Source organism: Magnolia sinica, chromosome 3, assembly GCF_029962835.1.
Source record: "Magnolia sinica isolate HGM2019 chromosome 3, MsV1, whole genome shotgun sequence".
NCBI classification, from domain to species: Eukaryota; Viridiplantae; Streptophyta; class Magnoliopsida; order Magnoliales; family Magnoliaceae; genus Magnolia; species Magnolia sinica.
In genome coordinates, this window is record NC_080575.1 from 98,458,728 (window position 1) to 98,473,231 (window position 14,504).

Consider the following 14,504-nt stretch of genomic DNA (forward strand, 5'->3'; position numbering starts at 1 on the left):
GGAGAATCTAACCACTGACTATAGAAACTAGCCGAAAGAGGAGATCAAGTGATTTCAGCATTCAAGGGCTACTAGGCTTGAGGAATGGTATAAGAACATCAAGTTCTTCCACAGGATTGCCAGAGCTTGAGCCAGAAATAACGGGATCCCTTCCCTGTTGGTGGATGGAAGGAGCCTTGCAGATAAACCCCTACGATACCATTATCAACTTTTACCCAGATCTCCTCTCGGAAGGGAACTGGAAGCGATTGAGCTTCGACAACATGTTGTTCGATAGAATCTCAGAGGAGGAAGCAATTGACCTTGAGAAGCTAGTTCTAGAAGTGAAAATCAAGGCAATGGTGGAGGCGCATAAAGCTTCGAAGCCGGATGGGTACCCCTTAGCCTTCTTCCAAGTCTTTTGGGAGATGGTTAAGGCTGATTTGTTGAGTTTCACTATTGAGTTCTTTGATTATGGCCTACTGCCATTGGAGATGGGGCATTCATTCATAGCCATTATTCTGAAAACTGAGGGAGTTAAGAGCCTAAAAGACTTCAAGCCTATCAGTCTCATCAGTAGCCCCTATAAAATCATTGCCAAGATCCTAGATCAAAGGTTACAATCTGTCCGCCTGAAGGTCATATCCCATCAAATTGCTTTCATTTCTAGCAGCCAGATTTTGGATGGCGCATTGGTGGCTCATGAGTGCATCGACACATGCCACCGTGCAAGCAGTAAAGGTATTATCTGCAAATTAGATTTGGAAAAAGCCTACGACCACGTCAACTAAAAGTTTCTCGACTATATGTTGTGTTGGTTGGGATGTGAGGCTCGATGAAGGAGGTGGATCCAAGCATGTGTTTGAGCAGCAAAATTCTTCATTTTAATCAACGGCTTCTCATTCGGCTTTTTCCAAGCCTCAAAGTCTCCGATAGGGAGACCCCCTTTCTCCCTTCCTATTCGTGGTTGTCTCAAAGGCGATGAGCAAAATGTTAAAAAGGGGCCAAGTCTTGGATCTTGCCTTGGGTCTCTTTAAAGGATTATAGGTGGAAAATGTCGACTTCAAGATTTCCCAACGTCAATTCACAAATGACAATCATCTTCTGCAGAGCTATCGAGTCCATGGTGGAAAACTTGCGTAAAATCATGAGGTGCTTCGAGGCAATGTTAGGTTTGAAAGTCAATATCTCTAACGAGATGTTAGAGATTCTCTTGATTCACCTATCTGAGGCAAAAGCTTCTAGGTTGGCTGAAGTCTTCAGTTGTCGAGCTAGTTCCTTCCCCTCTCCGTATCTCTTATCTCCCTCTCTATGTTGGCAAATTGCCTATGCATCTACGGGATAAGGTCGTTGGGAGAATGTAGAGGAAGCTCTGGTCTTGGAAAAGCAGGCATCTATCCTTAGCAGGCAGAATTACACTTATCAAAGTCGTAGTCTCAGATCTGCACCTGTATTTCATGTCCTTGTTCAAGTGTCTGTCGTAGGCTCTAGCCAAGATTGAAAGGCTAAGAAGGGATTTCCTTTGGCAAGGCGTTGCAGCCAAAGGTAAGTTACGTCTGCTAGACTAGAAGGAATATGTCAACCATGCAAGAATGGTTTGTGTAGGTATTAGGCAATTGGAGGATGTCAACTCTGCTTCGTTAGACAAGTGGGTTTAAAGATCTGATACTGAAAAGGACGGTCTTTGGAGGTCCATCATCGCAGGTAAATATGGCGTTTCTACCATGGGTTGGTGGACCAAAGACTCCTCCCTCTATAGAGCATCTTACCTTTGGAAGGTGGTTGCCAAGCAGGTGAGCAAAGTCTTCGAGGTGATCAACTTTTCTATCAAAGATGGGGGAGAGGATTCGGTTCTGGGATGATATCTTGTTTGGGAGACCTCGCTTTGATCGAAGTTCCCCAGCCTTGTCACCCTTTCTTCTTCTTTGTATTTATCGATCGCCCAATGCTTCTTCGAGCCAGGCGATGGCGACGTTTGGCCCCCTCCCCCCTGTAGGGGCAACCTCAATGACACTGAGGTGATCAAGTCGTTGTGCCTCTTAGCTCGCCTCCAAGGAATTTGCTCATCCAGGTGTGAAGGACTCCACAGTTTAAGGTGAGAGAGATCCAGAAAGTTTTTTATGAAATCCTTCTTCTCCCAAGTGAAGCCTGGTGTGAGGTGCACTCACACAGGCCCAATCAAGTCCCATGATGCCCTACCGGAGGTCACTGCCTTCGGTTGGCTCGTCGATAGGAATAGGGCGCTCACCATTAATAACCTATGTAAGAAGGCTATGGTTCTTTCTAATGCTTGTCTCTTATGCGTGAACGACTTGCTGTTAGTGGATCATATCTTCATACATTGCTCCTTTACTTGGGGTGTGTGGATCGACATTTTGGATGTCTTCAAAATTCCGTGTGATGTTGAGGCCAGTGAAAGGGTTGTTCCTTGCTTGGCACGAAGGTGGACCCGAAAGGAAAGGTAAGTCGAGATGGCAGCTGGCCTTGCAAGCATGTGGTCTGTTTGGGGAGAGAGGAACAATCATAGTTTTAGGAATCATTATAGACCCATTTCAACTGTTAGTAGTAGGGCTTTAATGTATATTAGGAAGTGGGCTCCCTAATTTTTAGGGGTCTTCCTTTTCACATTGCTACTTTCCACTTGTAGTCTTTCAGCCTTCGAGCTTTTCCTTAATAACATTCATTACCTCTCAAAAAAGAAAAAGCGATAAGCTCATCAAATCGAAGTGATTTTTTAGAGGAACAGTAAATCATATGTGAAGCCCAGATATGCGCAGAGTCCAAATCCATGAGCAATTTCTTGTCGTAAATGATTTGAACCGCCATTTTTATAGCCATTAATCAAATTGCTAGGGTCATTTCATAAAGCCGATTCATGAGGAATGGGGAATTAGAGTTGGGGGCAACAATATGGATGGTCCAAATCGCGGTTAGGGCTATCCATTTTGTGGTTGAATGGGCTTCCTTCTCGTCCAAGCCTACGGATTGTAATTTTGATTTCCTCGTTGTGTAGTCGGTCTGCTATCTCAGCAGAGCCATGCTCTCTCTGTTTTTGTTGTTTTTCCTTCTCTCTTTTAATAAAATCTTCTGCGCTATCTCTCAAAAAAAAAATATGGATGATCCAAATCCACTTTTAGACATGTTATCATGAGTGATTTAGACCCTCCATTGTGTTGGCCATTGATCGGATGGTTATGCTCATCATATCAAAGTGATTCATGAGAGGCAAGGAATCAAAGGCAGGACCCGTTGGAAGGTCGAGGTCCATGATTGGAATTTTTCGTCAGAACTAAACTGGCATGTCAATTATGTTGACCATTAATCAAATGGTTAGGACATCTGATTGGTGAATATTGAAAGTCATGAGCAATAGATGAAATGTAACATGAGATGCATGGTCCAACTAGATAATTTGTCGTTTTTATCACAATTAATTTGAACCAAGCCTAGAATTTTTATAATGGGACCATTCATGAAGTAGCGTACGACATAACACAGTCCATTAAGTTCATGAAATGTTCATGAACACAAGTTCCCCTTATGAGGACTTTTATTGTTGTGGAAACTTTACACTGACTACCATGGTATAGCAATAGTATGACTCTAGGGCAGTGTGCACACAACTGTGGGAGAAAGCATCTCTTGATATTTTTGTTTAATAAGCACCCAGCAAGGGAAAGTAGTGTGCATGGACTACTGGTACTGTTTTGTGGTGCCACTCTTGTTTTTGGAACTCCCAGTGATCCATGTGTCAAGTCCTGTGGGACTTACGATGTATTACTATACATCCAAGATGCTGAGCATGTCAGAATTAACACTACACCAGAGTCCAAATAAGGATTCAAAGGTGCCCTCCTGTGGGAGTTGGGATGTGTTTGGTGCGTCAAGAGTCATTCCAGTGGGACCTTAGTTGCACAATCCTCGTAACCAGGTGCTGCTCCTGCTCCTGCTTTCTACCTACTTATACCGGGAAACATTTGATACAGACGCTTCCCCAGTCCCACACCGGATTTTGTTTTTGCTTTGTTCACACTTTGTGCAACAATAGGTGGAACCGGATCAAGGCACAGAGGTGCAACAAGGGAGGAGTAGTGGGTCTGACACTCTGGAAAAAGCTTCTTACTTAGAGAAAAGGCAGGTAACTCACTCAATTAGACTGTCAAAGATGATAATCCACATTTGTCCAGGAGATGGACTCAAAAAGAGGCACAAGGATGCCTGACACTTCGGGTGCATGAAAGAATCAGTCAGAAAGTGCATTCCTGAAAATTGGGTGTTAGTGTTGAGACTTTGCTAAGTAACCACTTGGTAGGACTTGAACAAAAGTGTTTGTGAATGCTAGGGTGCACACCTGAGGCTGGGGTTAGGCCTAGAGGGAGAGTGTCGGCTGATACTCAATTAGAGTGTGAAAAAGACTTGGACAGAAGCGCAAGGAGCTTGGGTCAAAGAGCGGCTTGGAATGCTTCCCAGCAAGTCTAGGGTTAGACCCAGGAGGAAAGAGTGCAGCGAATTTCACTATGTAATGACCAAATTTGTGCATGAAAAGGAGAACATAGATGCTCATGACAGTACCAGGAAAGGCCACACGAATCTAGATTTAGACACCATGTTAGTGGAAGTCAGAAGTAACTGACACGGCAATATACTGGGGTTGAACTCAGATATGAGCAATCTTGCTCATGTGGGCACCCCGAGTGGGGTCTTTCCGGAAACGGCAAAGTACTTCATGATTGTTGAGCGCATGACTATAGCTTGGAAGGCAGAAAGGTGGCTATCAGGACAGCAAGTGGGTGCAGAGTTGCACCCATCAGAGTTCCAGAGATGAACTCTTCAAGGAGATGCCTGTTGTCCCTCTGCAACGCATACACTTCCCTGCACGAAAGGAACCTGCAGTGGTTCTCAGTAAGTCAGGAAGGATCCCTGGGATATAATCCAAGGGCATCCTCTTACAGCCAAAACGGAAGGACTTCCCAGTATCCCATGGCGAGGATGATCAAGACTATGGTTTATCGATCAAATAAATCAATAAATCAATAAAGACTATGGATCTATTGATCAAAAAAAAAAAAAAAACGTCAATACCATGGATCAAAAGGGATCCCCTTTACCACTTGCAGGGACCCAAGCCATGTGGCAGGCTGCCACTGGGTCAAGGTAAGGCTCAAGCCTCAACAGTCTCACATGACAGCCACTGGTTCAGTTGCCTATTACTTCTTTCATTAAGGAAATAAGGGATTTCAGTTTTTATACATGCATGAGAAGCCTATTGACATGGCAGGCTCCCATGGATCCTAGCTAGAGTGAGGCTCCTACCAGCCTACCTTGGAAGAGGCATAAGGTGATAAGCCCTGCTGCCGTTTGTCGTACGGAGAAAGGAAACAAGCTCAAGAATCTGTAAGTAACATAGCATGCTATGAAGGGCATGTGGAAGCTGTTGAGGCCAAGCTGCCGGATGGGAAAGGTTGCATTTCGCAAGATGAGAAGGAAAAGAATAAGGAGAAATTCAGGTATAGGAGTGTACGGCACACGGCAGAGTGGCTTGAAGGCCCTTTTGCAGCAAAGGCTAGGTGCTACCGAATGTGAGTGTGTCATGTGCTTGGCCAATATGGAGACGATTAACCATCTATTTCCTCACTGCCCTTCTGCTAGTAGGTTATGGAACTGCTTTCTTCTAAAGTTCAATGCCTCTTGGGCTACCCCGAACTCTATCAGTTACTATTTTTTAGGTTGACATGGGATGGAGGTTGGAAAGGAGAGGAAAGGCATTTGGTGGCTATGTTTACTGGAGAATCTTTGGGTGATCTGGGGAGTAAGAAATGGAAAGGGGGGGGTTATTATTGATTGTAATTTTCTATCATTTTTTGGTGGCTGGTTTTTTGCTTCCTGTTCTATAGCTTTTGCACTTTTGGCACTCTGTTTATAAAATTATTTGTTAACTGTCAAAAAAATAAAAAGGTTGTGACTTCAGAAAATAAGTACTGGATTATATTTTTCCATTAGGCATGCATTAAAACGCACCTGATCTGCTCTAGAAGGACTGGATGTTTTCTTTGCCCTTTCACGACGACTTTCATAATCTCTCATAAGCATCTTAGCTTCCGGCAAGTTTAAAAATGATGCATTCTCTAACTCCCATGTGGCATGCTCGTAACCAAGACCTTTCCATTTCACGAACCACTCATAAAAGCAACTTGAAACATCACGACAACACTCATCAAAGTATTCATCCGCCTGCTTTGCAGTCATTACTAATCGTTTCTGCACAAGACGCTGTGGAAGAGTCCACTCCGTTTTCCATCTTACAACCTGAAAAGGAACTTGAAATCGCAAGAACCATTAATATGACAAACAGTACTCGATGGGAAGCAAAGGAATCAAAAACATGATAAATATATTTCTTTCCATAACAATCCATTGGAAAGTGAAAATTTTAACAGTCTGATGCAACTCTATATCAATTGTCAAGAGGTATGTGACCTGCTCTTTTTGGAGCCTTTTATTGTATTTGGTAATAAGCTGAGGAGCCTCATGCAGAAGTTGGCTTTCTGGGATCCAGCGGTTATGCACGTGAGCAAGGCCTTTGTACTTGACAAAATATTGCTTCTCCTTCTGCATTCCTAACATCATATTATCAACATCATTAGCAAAACCACCCCGAGCATCAATATCTTATCAATTTACAATCTGAGAACAACTACTGAGAGCAACATTAATTAACAGATGAGAATTGGCAATTGGGAGGCATCCCTGTTGAGGAGTGCCATTGCCTGACAAATACAGGAAGATGAGAATGGATGGAACATCAAAATTGCTGGTGGTGGAAAGGGGTCCACAATTTGGAAAGCAATCTCTTCGGTGTAAAGCGTTTTCTGAAGCACTTTGACTTCAGGGTCAGAGTCGGGCTAATGTCAGATTTTGGAAGATTGGTGGTGCACAGAGGTTCAGGTATGTATCTGTATGTATCCTTTTCAAACCCCTGTATGCTATTGCTCTAGAACAAGGAGGGGCTGGTAGCTCAAGCCGCTCGACATTTCCAGTTGTTGGTTTGGAAGGTGGTTTGGGTGCCTCTTTTTAGGCTTAACCACTCATGCAAGCCCACCAAGGTGTGCCGTATTGGTTTTGGTGGCCATAACAGTGCCCACTGAAACCAATACGCGTAACGGCCATAATAGAGGCGTAACGGACAACTTTTTTTAAAGAAAAAATGTCACCCAAAAAAAAAAAACCAGAATATTGAGATTTGAGAGGATTCCAAATATGTATTTTTTTTTGTGGTTTTTAACCTGTTAATGATGGTGTAACAGTCCACTCTTTGGTAAGAATGTTGTCTTGGCCTGTCTAATGATTTTATTAACCTAAGATAGCAGTGTTCAGGTAGCTAGTTGCAATGAAGAAGGTCCTGACAATTGATAACTTGAGGAAAAGGGGCACGGTTCTCACTAATGTTTGTCTGTGTTGCACGGCCAATGCAGAAACTGTTCATCATCTATTCGTTCACTGCCCGCTCGTCAGCTATATATGGGCAGCTATCCTCCCCCTTTTTGGTATTCTTTGGTCTTCTCCTGAATCCACTGAGAGTTTGCTTTCAGCATGGCAAGGTGCTGATTTAGGAAACCAAAGAAAGGAGATTTGGAGAATGACCCTTCTCGCTATTTGGTGGACAGTTTGGGAAGAAAGAAATGGGAGATGTTTCGGGGATATTTCAAACTCGGCAGATTCTCTAGTTAATAGAGTGAAATTCCTCTCGGTGGAATGGGCCTCTAATGTTGTTTCTCTAAAGGGTTGTATTTGTCTTTTTTAGGTGGGTAACCTGCTCGCTATCTCAGCGGGCCGATTTCCCCCTTCTTTTGTAATCCGTTCTCTTATCAATATAGAATCGTTACCTTTCAAAAAAAAAAAAAAAAATTTGATTTTATTAACCTGACAAGCCTAGATTGACCCCAAATTGGCCCAAAATTTATACAAGCTATGACACTCATCCCACCAATGCACATCTCCAAGCATTTGACATCATTCTCCCCAAGTAATTTTAAGAAAAAATTAAAATTAAATTCAAATAAATATTGCGCCGATATAGGCAACCACTCAAATGCCCCAAAATTCATGCAAACTATGCACTCATCCCACTAATGCATAGGCCTAAGCATTTGACATCATTCTCACTAAGAAATTTTAAGGTAAAAAAATAGTATTAAATTTGAATGAATAATGTCACCATTTTGGGGGACCACTGGAATGCCCCCAAATTGTCTCAAAATTCATGCAATCTATATCACTATCTCACTAAGACAATGGGATCCAAATTATGCTTATTTCATGATCCAACTATTAAATCGATGGACATTTATTAGAAGGTGAAGAATTAAAAATATCCATTTGTCCCATTTCAATAAACAAGTGTCTACAAATCAATGGTTAGGATCATTCAAATAATTTGATTTTGGGATTGTGACTTAGCAACAATGGGCTGCACGTTTCAATGGGTTTAATTTGATTTAATACATGCCACGTGTCGTGTACAAATTTCTAAGTGCATGTGTATCAAGCTTCATATGCCACTAGTGCATCATATAAGAGAAAATGAGAAAGTTGTAAAGTCAAATCAGTTGGACAATAAGCTATGGTCCACCTAGCAATATAACTTCCAACTGGTTAAGTGCACGTGAAATCCGACATTTCCAATAGATTGGCCCCAAAATGAGGGCCACCTAGCACAAAAATCATCCGTATCTACTCATCGAGTGGGCCACACCATAGACAAAAATTTCTAGACATAAATAGCAAAAAATACAAGTATGGTCCACTCGATGCCTGAGTTATGCAAAAAAGTGATCCTCGTGGTGGGGGCAACTTATTGGATGGATTAGATTTCTCACACACATAAAACATTGGAAGCTATCGACTACTGGACTATAACTTATAGTCCAACCGGTTGGACCATCTCTTTTAAATACTTGGAGATAAACAATCCACATTGTGGCACTCTTTTGAAAAAGACAAAAAGGGGGTAGAGAAAGAGAGAGTCGCACTTGCTCTCTCCCTTCAAAACCCTAAGAGAGAGAGAGAGAGAGAGAGAGAGAGAGAGAGACATTGTTGGCAGAAGAGAAGAAGAAGAGGAGAAAGAAAATGAAAAAAGGCGAAGAGACTCCTAGCCCTAGGTACTTTTTTCGTTATCGGGGTAACGGCTGTTACGCCTTGTAACGGCCATTACAGTGCTGTTTTACCAAGGGTGTCCAATTTGACCCTGAATCGCATAACAGGGTGTGCCGACACTGTTATGTAACTGCCATCATGCAACTATTTTGGCACATCTTGAGGCCCACGGCCGATCGTAGGGCCTAGCATGTGCTGATTTTGGACTGTTTATTTACAGATTTTGGGCCTAAACATCAAGAGCTACAATTTACTATTTGTAAGAGATACGAGAGGATGTGATGGATGATATGGGGTTTATTCAAAGATGAGATTGATGAAGTAATTGAAGATTTTGAGGATTATTTCATATATTTGGTTCAACTATTATTACGCTTTTATCATCTTAGATTGATTTGAAATCATTCTTTGTTGGGGGAACATCACTAAAGATTCATTTAGGATCTACGAAATAGAAGTTGGGGGGGGGAGGAGGGTACGATCTCCAAATCAAACAAATTCGTCAAAGTAAGGAGAAAGGAAAAAAAAAACTTGGGAGAAGATGAAAAAGAAGTTAAAAAGAAAGTTCACACCCGCAACTTATACCCATGGAATCTATCAAAGATGTCACAATCTATGTTAAGGGAACAAATCAGTAAATGAATATACTGAGTTCCATACACTAACATTATGGGCAGGGGTTTCGTGAGTATGAAGACCAAAAGATTTCAAGATACCTTAATAGCCTTAACTCAGACATTAGAAAATGTAATGGCTTTCCAAGATATACTCAAGATGCCCAATGCACACACGCATTAAAAGTCGAAGAGATAATAATTGGGGACTTGGAAAACGATTTGGTGCCCCACGACTCGAGAACCGTTATCAACAATGTGGCGGCATGCAAACTTCCGATGCAAGATAACCACGGGACCTCCCATAAGTCAAGGGATGATGGGCCAAAGTCCAATAATGAAGCCAAACCCCAACTTGGGGGAGGTGGTCATGGACAGGGGGCTAGTACGCCCAAGATGGTGCAAAATAGTACTCCTTTCACAAGCTTTTAGTGTGAACCGAGACATCATTTTTTTTTTTTTACTGTTTTCAATATCAGTCTACAATTAAAGTAAATTTGACCGAGGAAGGAGAATATGTTGAAAACACTTCCGACCGCATGCAAATGAAACATGAAGATGATACAGAATATGAAGAACACGCATAAAAGGATGGGGTGCATGTTGAGGAAGATGTAGCAGATGTATATAGTGTAGGGGCAAGTCATTAATTATCCAAGGGACTGTTATTGACAGTTTGGGTGATTAATGAAGGGCGATATGGTTACGACATAATATCTTCCACACCACTTGCACTTCTGGTAGGAAGATATACACAATTTTGCTAGATGGGGGGAGCAGTGAAAACACTCTCACAAAAATTTGGTATATAAATTAAAACTCAACGAACATAAGCATCCACACCAATACTAAATTGGTTGGTTTAAGAAGGGAGGAGAAGTGTTTGTTAACTCCAGGTGCTTAGTTTCCTTCTCTATTGGGTCTAAGTACAAGGATGGGGTGGTGTGACGTGATTTCCATTGATGCATGCCACATTTTATTAGGGACACCATGGTTGTGAGACCAAAATATGGTGCATTTGACTTGAGCTAACACCTATTCCTTAACCAAGGATGGTGTTAATATCACATTACACCCAATGAAACACAATTCCAATGCCCAAATCTAATGAAGACGAGGTCAAAAATCGTTGTGTAGAAAAGTTTGAAGAAGAAAGCAAGGAGAATGACATCATTTGTCTTGGTTATTAAAGAAAACACAAAACGGTCAGATGTTTTGCCTCTTATCCAAGAGCTCCTTCCTGAATATGGAGTCTTGGTGCCAAAAGAATTCTGAGTTGGACTTCCTCCTATGGGGAACATTCAATACCACATTGATTTAATGTCAGGTTCAAGTCTAGCGAACCTTGCACACTACCAAATGAGTTCATCCAACGATGTCGAGCTCCACACAGGTTACAGAGTTGCTACAAAATGATTTAATTCAAGAAATCATTTCACCATGTGTTGTTCCTGAATTGTTAACCCTAAGAAAGATGGATCTTCAAAGATGTGTGTGGTCACTCATGCAATCAACCGGATTACTAGCAGGTAACGGTTTCCTATTCCTCGCTTGGATAATATTTAGGACATGTTGCATTAAGCAAAGGCCTTTTCAAATATCAAGTTGAGCAGATATCATCAAATATATCTAACACGGAGACGAGTGGAAGACCGTATCTAAGACTCGAGACAAGAAGTACGAGTCTTTGTTTTAAATAGTGGTAGCATGTTGCATACGATTAGCCCTATGTAGCGTGTAGCGTGTAGAGTAAGTAGCGTAGCATATAGCGTAAGCTACCCATGGTATTCAAAATCGGTTACGTAACGGTCATTACATAGTGGTAACAATCATAACCGTTACACGTTACGGGGTTGAAACGGCCGTAACGGCTGTTACAGAAAAACGGGCCGTAACGACCCTGTAACGGTCCGGTAACAACATTTTTCAAAAAATAAAAAACGGCCGTAATTGCCGATACAGGGGCTGTAACAGCTGTTACGGCCCATATCATAACGGTAACGGTGGTGGCCGTTGCGGCCATCGTTACCGTTTTGAAACACCTTTAGCTACGAGATACTTCTATTTTTAATTTAAAAATAGAAAATATATATATGATGAATAGTTTTAAAAAAAAAAGCCTAAAACATTATTCATTTTTTCAAGTAAAAGCATGTTCAAAAAGGTTATTAATCATCATTTATCAAAAGACAATTCACATGCATAAACCAAATCAAACTATTATCACATTAACTTTTTTAAGCAAACTATAATTTATAATGTCTAATTGAAACCACAAGTCACAATTGCAAAAAGAAATTAAACTCCCACGGGTTGAGAGTTTAAGTACAAAATACAAAATATAATTACCTTTCAAAAAAATACAAAATATAATTACCATTTATTTAAAATAAAAAAAGGCGTAGCGTACGCGCACACTACATACGCTACGACCCTTGTAGCATATGCTACAGGGGATTTACACTATTTGTTACCGCTATGCTACGGGCGCTATTCAAAACACTAGTACGAGTAGCTCGTCATGCCATTCAGCCTTTCAAATGCACCGAGTACTTTCATGAGGCTGATGACAAAGGTATTCTGCCCTTTATGGGAAAATTCTAAGTTGTTTATTTCAATGATATTCTTGTTTTTAGTCATGATTCATCTATTCACCTAGATGTACAATGGAATGAGTCATTATTTGTTGACTTGAAAAAAGTGCTCCTTTCTAGCCGATAGTGTTGTGCTTTTTGCATATATTGTGTTTGCAGAAGGGATTAAGGTTGACCAAGAGAAAATCAAGACCATTGTTGGGTGGCCCACCCCACGAACCTTTTCAAAGGTCCTTTCTTTCCACGACTTAGTGACATTTTACAGGAGATCTATCCAGAATTTTGGTACAATTATTGCACCTGTCATTGACTACATGCACAAAGGCAAGTTTGAATGGCTAAAGCAGTGGATTGAAACTTCAGTACTATGAAAAAATGATAGAGATTCCATTTTTTACGGTTCTGGACTTCAATACAATCTTCTAAGTAGAAAGTGATGTTTCAAATGTTGGGGTTGACGTGGTGTTAAGTCAGGAAGGAAAGCCGATCGCATTTTTAATGAGAAGCTTAATGATGCACGGAGAACCACTCCACATATAATCTCGCTTTCGATGCAGTGGTCCAAGCATTACAACAATGACGAAATTAGATTCATCGGGAATTCATTCTATACCCGAACCAAGAGGTGTTGAGATATCTCAAGTCCCAAAAAAGTTTAGTGCTCATAATGCAAAGTGGGATGGCTTTCCTATAAAAATATACGTTCCCTTTACGTCACAAAGCTGGAAGTCATAACAAAACAATATATGCTTTTGAGTACGAGGGTGGTTCTACTAAGAACGCTTGCTGTGGAGGTCGTGGGATTCAAGACATTAAAAGAACAAAGGACGCCATTTTTAGCAAAATGCTCAATAGATGTGTGGATGGTCATCCAGAGTGTGAATTCATCTCATACTATGGATATTTATTCAAGGGTTCTTGCTTATGCATTCCCAAAGGATCGTTGTGAGAGAATATCCTATCTGAACTACATGAAGGACTGGGTGGACACTTTGAGAGAGAGAAAATTGGCCATGGTGGAAGAAAAATACTACTACCCCCAATGTGTCGTGATGTTAAACGATAAGTAGCGCGATGTCACCAATGCCAAGTCTCCATAGGTCACATACAAAATACCGACCTTTATACGCCGCTTCTCGTTCCAATCACACCATAGGTGAACATTTCTATGGACTTCATTTTGAGTCATCGTAATTCTTAAAGGGGGAGCATTTTTTATTTTCATTGTGGTGGATGGCCCACTTCATTCCACGAAAAAGAACAATGGACACTACATATATCTCCAACATATTCTTCATAGAAATTGCGCGACTTCACGAGGTACCAAAAATAATAACTTCGGACCACAATTCAAAGTTTGTGAGGCACTTCTAGTGCACTTTCTGAAAGCAGTTGGGGACTAAGTATCAGTTCTCTGGCGCACATCATTCTCAAACAAACGGTCAAACGAAAGTAGTCAACAGAAGCCTTGGTAACCACTTAAGGAGTACTGTAGGCGATAACGTATCTTAATGGGACTTGGCTCTACCCAAACCCGAGTTTTCCAACAACAGCTCCATAAATCGTATCACAAAAAAAAAAAAAAATCCCATTTAAGATTGTAAATGGGAGGAGTCGACATCATCTACTTGACTTAGTACAATTGCCGTTACAAGATCAAGCAAGTGAAGATGCTTATGCTTTCGTCAAGCACATCCAAGACTTGCAAGCTCAAATAAAGAAAAAGATAGAAAAGAGCAACACCGGGTACCGAGAGCTGCAAATGAACATCATTGGGAGAAGACGTATAAAGAATGTGACTTATGGTTTATCTCCGCAAATAAAGGTTTCGTAAGGGAACTTAGAACAAGCTTAGGTCTAAGAAGATTGATCTATGCTGAGTTAAGAGGAAGTTGGGTGACAATGCCTATGAGATCGAGTCTAGATGACTTAGACATCTCACCAACTTTCAGCGTGGCGGATGTATTCAAATACCATGGCGAGGTGCCTAACGTGTATGATGAAGTCATTATCAACATGGATAAACAACTCCCAGAGAAAAGGAAAGATGAAGTTGAACAAGTTTTACGCATGAAGCCTATATTGACACTCGTCGGGCGTCAATATAAAAAATAATTAGTTAAATGGAAGAACAACCCTTATTCTTAATGCACATGAATCAAAG

The 14,504-nt window shown here is 41.2% G+C and overlaps 1 protein-coding gene across 1 annotated transcript in view; it reads right to left on the minus strand.

The window, feature by feature from the left end:
* LOC131240366 (uncharacterized) overlaps nt 1-14,504 on the minus strand; it is a 100,204-nt gene that overhangs the window by 48,729 nt on the left and 36,971 nt on the right. Inside the window, exons 8-9 of the mRNA XM_058238544.1 lie at nt 6,457-6,596; nt 5,998-6,285 (exon numbers count right to left, since the gene is read on the minus strand). Coding sequence (XP_058094527.1) covers nt 5,998-6,285; nt 6,457-6,596 — 428 coding nt within the window. The remainder of the gene's footprint in view (nt 1-5,997; nt 6,286-6,456; nt 6,597-14,504) is intronic.